This window comes from Argentina silus, assembly GCF_951799395.1.
Source record: "Argentina silus genome assembly, chromosome: 20".
Lineage (NCBI taxonomy): Eukaryota > Metazoa > Chordata > Actinopteri > Argentiniformes > Argentinidae > Argentina > Argentina silus.
The window spans coordinates 6,292,725-6,300,591 of record NC_139674.1 but is presented as its reverse complement, the minus strand read 5'-3'; the positions used below and the strand labels follow the sequence as shown (position 1 = coordinate 6,300,591).

General features: G+C 44.1%; 1 protein-coding gene across 1 annotated transcript; it reads left to right on the top strand.

The window, feature by feature from the left end:
* The first annotated feature begins 375 nt into the window (after positions 1-375).
* On the top strand, positions 376-4,156 carry phyh (phytanoyl-CoA 2-hydroxylase). Its single transcript, XM_083692462.1, has 9 exons — positions 376-588; positions 924-979; positions 1,254-1,364; positions 1,915-2,083; positions 2,221-2,302; positions 2,505-2,686; positions 2,840-2,989; positions 3,159-3,293; positions 3,424-4,156. The coding sequence occupies exons 1-9, from the start codon at positions 526-528 to the stop codon at positions 3,475-3,477; spliced, it is 1,002 nt and encodes a 333-aa protein (XP_083548588.1). The 5' UTR covers positions 376-525; the 3' UTR covers positions 3,478-4,156.
* Positions 4,157-7,867: the final 3,711 nt, after the last annotated feature.

The following is a 7,867-nucleotide window of genomic DNA, read 5'->3' as shown; positions in this document are numbered from 1 at the left end:
AAAGGTTGGCGGGATATCGTTAACATCCCGTAGATCTCTTCATAATTCCCTCGTGTGCACAGCAATTTAAAATGTTGATTGAGGACCTCTTGGTGAAGGATGGGATTGTTTCTCTTGAGTTGCTATGTACTTATATATTTAATGTTGTGGTTGTATATGATTGATTCCTGTATTTTACTGGTGTTATATATTCAATGTGTTGTTGAAATTATGTTTTATTGCCGACAGGGTTCACCTGCAATGTTGAGTTTTCCCCTGTATAAATAAAGGTTAAATAGAAAATTGGTGGTGGTGGTGTGTGTGTGTGTGTGTGTGTGTGTGTGTGTGTGTGTGTGTGTCTGTGTGTCTGTGTGTCTGTCGTGTTGCACAGCCTAGTTGTTGTAACTTTGTTGTGGACTTTGACCTACTTGGAGTAGCCTACCTACTGTAGTTATATGAGCAAGTAGGGCATATGTCACTGCGGAGGTCGGTGGATACACAACATCGAGGGGAACACGGTAGAATATACCATCTCTTTTGACAACAATGTCTCGAGCGGCTGACAGGCTCAAAGTGGTCTTGAATCATCTAGATCGATCTGCGTTTGTTGTATCCTTTTTCCCCGATGTTTATGTCTCGGGGGGCGACCGGAATATCGAATTTGTCGGCGACCACCGAAGGCTGGGCGATGAGCGGTTATTCGACCGACTGTGGGCTTTGTGTGTCAGAGCAGCACTGCAGGAAAGGCCGAGGGCATGATGAGGCCTTTTAAAATCTAATTCAGCATTAGGACATTAATTCCTTCCGATCTAAAGTATGACTTATACATGTGCAGAGCTGAACCTAAGCCTAATCAATGTCTGGGGTGTTATTAAATCTAACAAACATGCTTGTCATTGTGTTACACAAATGAATAGCCTATGTCTTTAACTGATTAAAAATAGCGGGCATCTTCTACTTCTGCCCAAAGCGCCGCTTACTATCATCCACAAGCACTGAGGTAAGTAATTTTTATGTCTCAGCCTTAGACATGTCTTATTTTATATAATACATACGTGAATGTATATAGGCTATTATTGGTCTCAACGTGTGTTTTTATTACCAAATGTGTTTTTATTACCAAATGACCTGTGTCCTACATTGCACTGGTCCTATGTTACCCTGTTACATCATGCTGAGATCACCTTGGTCATTCAACTTTGGGTTACATTCACATTGTGTATAGATAGGCTAATAAACATTTGAGCCACATACTGCCGTCTACCTGTGCCTAGGTATACCTACGACAGCGACTTGCTGAATCTGGAGCAGCGCATCTCCTTCGATGAGAATGGCTTCATCCTCATCAAGAACCTGGTGTCTGAGGAGGACATCGACAGATTCAGGCAAGACAGCAAACCCATGAGACAATTTAGGGCTTGGCGGTATCACGATTTTTTTGTTATGGATCCACCTAGTTTTATATATTTTGACTATAGGCCTACATTAAATACCGGATTTGCTCATCTCCTTGTAACACGTGCAGATGCGCTGCAACAGTTGAATTGTTAAGTTTAACATGAATATACAGCGCACTATCACAACATGCAATCGTTCGTGCTGATCTGTAAAATAATGAACGTGATATGATATTGTGATATGATATGATATTTAGACCATATCTCCCAGCCCTAAGACAACTCTGCACTGCAAACACTATACGAGCTCAACTCACTCACAGACACCACGGTAGCACTCTGTACCAGTCGAACACTGCCTGTCTGTTCCAGAGACAGGAAGACACATAGCTTGACCAGCTGTGCTGACTTAATGATGCTACACTGACCATAACTGCTGTTCCCTGAGGACTGAGTTTGACCTGTGTGTGTGTGTGTGTGTGTGTGTGTGTGTGTGTGTGTGTGTGTGTGTGTGTGTGTGTGTGTGTGTGTGTGGCAGGGTGGCGTTTGAGCGGATATGCAGGCGGGAGGTGCAGGTCCCAGGGTTGGTGGTAATGCGGGATGTGGCCATCGGAAGTTCAGAGTTCGTCCAAGAAGAGAAGGCCGTCTCAAAGCTCCAGGACTATCAGGAGGACCCTGAGCTATTCCGCTACTGTAGTCTACCTCAGGTACACACACACACACACACACACACACACTGTTTATACACTCACACAGTACTGCAACTTTCCACACAGATATACACACACACACACACTATAGAATGTGCACATGAACCGCATTTCTTTTTTTTTGTCTCTCTCAGATTCTGAAATATGTGGAGTGTTTCACCGGCCCCAACATCATGGCCATGCACACCATGCTGATCAACAAGCCTCCAGATGCAGGTACTGAGCAAGCAGAGAGACCCCTAGTCTCAACACCCGCTCCCCTCATTGAAAGCACTGTGTGTGTGTGTGTGTGTGTGTGTGTGTGTGTGTGTGTGTGTGTGTGTGTGTGTGTGTGTGTGTGTGTGACCAAATCTTACTACTTACTATACATACTTACTATGGGTATATATGTTTATGCCATATGCGTCTTATGACTCAGGTAAGAAGACTTCCAGGCACCCCATGCACCAGGACCTGCACTATTTCCCCTTCCGTCCTGCAGACCGTATTGTGTGTGCTTGGACCGCCATGGAGAAAGTGAACAGACAGAATGGCTGTCTGGTGGTCCTGCCTGGAACACACACCGGAACCCTGAAAGAGCATGACTACCCTCAGTGGGAGGTGAGACACACGCATGCACGCACACACACACACCCATACATGCACACACACACACACACACACACACACACACACACACACACACACACTCACTCACTGTAGAGACCAGTGTTCCTAGCAGACTTTGTGGCATCACTTGGTGTCTCTTCTCAGGGCGGGGTCAATAAGATGTACCATGGTGTCCGGGACTACAACCCCCAGCTTCCCAGGGTGCACCTGGAGATGGAGAAAGGGGACACAGTGTTCTTCCACCCTCTGCTGATCCACGGTTCTGGAATGAACCAGACCAATGGCTTCCGCAAGGTAACCCCCTCACCATTTTAGAACCCACTGGTTCTAGAGGCTACAGAAGGAAAAAATACAGTTTAGAACCCTTCATTTATAACCTGTGTGTGTGTGTGTGTGTGTGTGTGTGTGTGTGTGTGTGTGTGTGTGTGTGTGTGTGTGTGTGTGTGTGTGTGTGTGTGTTCAGGCCATCTCCTGCCATTATGCCAGCTCTGACTGCTACTACATCGACGTGAAGGGAACCACGCAGGAGAACATCGAGGAGGAGGTGAAACAGATCGCAGAACGGAAGTACGGCTTGGGCGACAGCATCACCTTCCAGGTAGAATACAGCTTAACAAAAATGATACAAACTACAAATGCATCAGTCAACAGTGCATCACCGTTGTTGTTGTTGTTGTTGTTGTTGTTGTTGTGTGTGGGCTCTAACTCTGGTTCTATCCATGCTGTAGGACACGTGGGCTGTGAGAGGCCGTCTGGTGCAAGGGGACAGGACGTCACTGTGACAGAAACAGCACGCTCGTTGATTGACAAGATGTGATTACATACAGTATTTGGCAGGTGTCCAACAGTCCAATAAGGTTCTTGGTGGTGGGTGTTGTAGTTTAACACATGCGGCTAAAGGGATTAGAATTGCACAGTTCAACATAGGCCTGAGTGACAGCTGTCTGCTTAATAGAAACACAAGCACTTTCTAATGGTGGAACGAGAGGCGGAATGCAGAGATGGAGAGAGAGAAAGATCAGGACAGGAGATAGATAGGAGAAAAACAACAACTTGTTTTCTTCCTTTCTCTAGCACTGTGACTGCCGATGGCACCTGTTCTTTAAGGTTTTACATGGGATGACTGATGTATAGTTGGTTTGCATACTTAGACAAATGTACAATAAGTAAGTCGCTTTGAATAAAAGCATCTGCTATATTACTTAAATGGAAAATGGGGAGAGAGAGAAAGAAAGAGTGAGTGAGTGAGTGGATGTGTTGATGGAGGAGGACAAATATCACTAACAAATGCCTCGATCTAACAGAGTCATAGATGCATTACACACTGTTGCCTTAATGTAAATTATTTAATACATTTATATCAATTTATGTGATTTTAAATCAGGTTTTATCGTAGTTTCTAACCACCTCTGTTTCTCTGTAATCTTTGTCACTGTACCTGACAATAAACAGATGAGTCAACTGTTATGAGAGTGAGACGGATTTCCCTATTATTTTGTTCACTTCTTTGTGCTTCACCACACACACACACACACACACACACACACAGTTCATCCACAATCACCTAAATCTGGTGTATTTTTCCAAAATGTACCCTCCCCCCAGTCCAATTCTGCTTTCCAGACATGATGCCAGCCAGCTCCGCCAGCCAGCTCCGCCCCCCAGACCTCATGCATATTCAGAAGCTAAAGCTGCATGAAATTAAGTGTCAAGGACATCCCTGTGGAAAACCTCAAACAACCTCATCCCACCCTGTCCCTTTTTCAGAAAGGGGCAGGCGAGGGATAGGGGGATGGGACAACAGGGAAGACAAGAAAGAAAGAAAGAAAGAAAGACAGACAAAGGAGATATAGAGCATGACATTTATGGTTAGGTTACCTCCATTCTGAGTATAGAACAAATCTGTACACCTGAGAAGAGAGAGAGAGAGTGTGTGTGTGTGTGTGTGTGTGTGTGTGTGTGTGTGTGTGTGTGTGTGTGTGTGTGTGTGTGCGTGTGTGTGTGTGTGTGTAAAAGGAAAGCGTGTGTGAGAGAGGTTTTCCTCTGGCTGTGTTTTGAAACGGAGGGTGAGGTGTTTTCTGGCTGGGGCCGCTCTCTCTCCTGTGGAACCAAAGAAAACACCTGAGCTGCTCAGGGCAGTGTGTGTGTGTGTGTGTGTGTGTGTGTGTGTGTGTGTGTGTGTGTGTGTGCGTGTGTGTGTGTGTGTGTGTGTGCGTGTGTGTGTGTGTGTGTCCTGATCCATGGAGGAGAACAGCCTCTCCATTCAAAGACAGTGGTAAACCTCCCAATTATGCAGACACCACACATGAAATCCTATACACTGCATCAAAACACACCTGCAAACCCATACCCTCCTGGCCTTTATGCACACACACACACACACACACACACACACACACAGACAAACTTTCATAACTGCAGACACACTCTGTTTTGACCTAACTCTACAGCCACAACCAATCTATACCTGCATACAGTGTGTGTGTGTGTGTGTGTGTGTGTGTGTGTGTGTGTGTGTGCGTGTGTGTGCGTGCATCAACAGTCCCCCAGATGGCATCCTTGAGTAGTTGCTCAATAAAAGTTTTACAGTTTGTGTGTGTGTGTGTGTGTGTGTGTGTGTGTGTGTGTGTTTGTGTGTGTGTGTGTGTGTGTGTGTGTGTACGTGCATGCGTGCGTGCGTGCATGTGTTTTCATATGTGGCAGAAAGAGCTGGAGATAAATCCTGCATATCTCTGTATCCATGTGTATGGAAAGAAATGTACCTGAGACTACTGTTACTGCAGATCAGCATAGTCCTCCATGTACAGCAGGGGTGGGCAAACTTTTTGGCTCAAGGGCCACATTAAGTTTTTAAAATTGACCTGTGGGCCGGACCATTAGTAGATGAGATGGAAAATGAGCGAGCATAAAGCATAAAATATAGCATATATGTGAAATCTATTTCCTTTTTCCCACTTTTTAATTAATAAATGTTATTGTTAAATAAAAGAAGAAGAAGATAAATAAAAACAACTCACCATTGATGGATTTAACCCCTCATGGACTCCATGGCCAAAAACTCCTCTGTGATTTCGAAGTTGTCATTAATCCCCCGGACAAAAATCAATAGTTGCGCAGTGTCTTTTATATCACTACTTTCATCCAGGGCTAACTAGTAAAACTTAAAAGACTCTGCTTTCTTGCTTAAAAAATTGGCCAAGTCTTCGTCAATTAGTTCTACTGTTCTGCGTGATAAACTTATGTTTTCAAATTTACTTTTGTTTCCTGGACATAAAAGACTTGCTGTCTCTACGATACATTCCTTCAAAAACTCCCCTTCAGAGAAAGGCTTGCTTGCCTTTGCTAGTTTGTATGCCAGTAGATAACTGGCTTTTGTGCTGAAGTTTTGAAGAGTAGATTGACGAACAGAAAGGTTTTGCTGAGCCTGTAAATTGGCTGCTAACCTTGCAGCAGTTGCGGCCCTTTCTTCAGATGACGAGTTGTTAGCATAGTTAGCATGCTTGGAGGCAAAGTGTCTGCGAATGTTGTATTCCTTCTATACGCAACGCTTTCTTGACAAATGAGACATACGGCCTTTGATCGTATTTCAATGAAAAAATATTTTGCAGTCCACTCCATGTTGAAACCCCGACACTCGCTGTCAATCTTCCACTTTTTTTGTCCGCTCATTTTGTTATGGAGGGTGATTCTGTTGTAGGTGAAGACGGGTAAAGGGAAGAAGAAGAAAGGCACCCGGTGTAGGCTGCGCCATCTGGTGGTATCAATTAAGTATTGCAGGGGAAAAAATCAGTGAAATGAATACTACAAATTTAATATGCCTGATCCGAGTGGATGTGGCCCGCGGGCCGTAGTTTGCCCACCTCTGTTCCTCCATAAAGATAGGAAAGAGGAAGCATTTAGTTTTCTTTTAGCTCTATACTCCAATAGGTTGGATTTGAAATCAAACAATTACTACGGGGTCAAAGTAGACATTCTCAGCTTTAATTCAATGGAGGTTTTTTTCAGATTGGTTCACCATTTAGAAAGTACACCATTTTTTAAACATACTATTTCAGGGCTCCAAAAGTATTGGAAAAAATCATATAATATCCAAATAAACTCCTCATGTTTAGCATTTGGTCAATGATTACTGTAACTGCCTGATGTCTGCGACCCATTGACCCCACCAGACAGCGGGTATCTTCTCTGGTGATGCTCTGCCAGGCCTGTACTGCATCCATCGTCAGTTGTTTGTTTTGAGGTACTATACTAGACATTGACATCTCTTATGCCTGCATAAATGATGTGACGGAACATACCGTACTAACCACAAACACCTGTCAAGCCAGTTTTCCAATACTTGTGGTGCCCTGAAATAGGGGGCATAAAAAGGGTTGTCATTTCTAAATGGTAAAACCAATATGAAAAAATAAAACATTAAATTAAAGCAGAGAATATTTACTTTAACCTCATAGTAATTGTTTGATCTCAAATCTAAATTGTTGGAGTATAGAGCTAAAAGAAAACAAAATGCTTCCTCTTTCCAATCCTTATGGAGAGCACTGTACATCCTTTTATGGCTTTCTGTCTCATGGCACACTTGAACACACTTGAACTGGACCTTGAAGTCTGAACTTGAAACATTCCTTCTGGTATTTTTGGGGTGAAGAGCCTTTTTCCAGCCTTTGAGTTTGGCTCAGGCATCAATTACACAGCATCTGGATATTTAGTGTTTTATTTGCATATCTTGTGTGTGTGAGCATGTCATGTGTGGTAAACTATGAGCCTGTATTGTGTAGACTGTGTTCAGTGTTATTGGAATGAGGTGTGCCCATGGGGGCAAAATGCACAGTCCTGAGATCATCTGTAACAGGCTCAGTCCTGCACATGCCCAGTCCTGGCATGACTCAATATAAAACACTCCTGCCTCTCCCCAGGGAAGACATATGCACAGACGTTGATACACACTACACACACACACACACACACACACACACACCTGCACGCACATACGCACGCACGCACGCTTGCACGCACCCACACACACACACACACACACACACACACACACACACACACACACACACACACACACACACACACACACACACACACACACACACACACACACGGGTACAAAAGCAGCTTTGACCATGCACTCATCTCCAGTGAGACCCTGATCACTGATTGGAC

What these genes read in the sequence shown, in the direction of transcription:
- phyh (XM_083692462.1), top strand. Translation starts at nt 526, where the DNA reads ATGTCTCGAGCGGCTGACAGGCTCAAAGTGGTCTTGAATCATCTAGAT. An exon ending in TATCATCCACAAGCACTGAG is followed by an intron (nt 980 to 1,253) that starts GTAAGTAATTTT and finishes ACCTGTGCCTAG; the next exon opens with GTATACCTACGACAGCGACT. An exon ending in CAACAAGCCTCCAGATGCAG is followed by an intron (nt 2,303 to 2,504) that starts GTACTGAGCAAG and finishes CTTATGACTCAG; the next exon opens with GTAAGAAGACTTCCAGGCAC.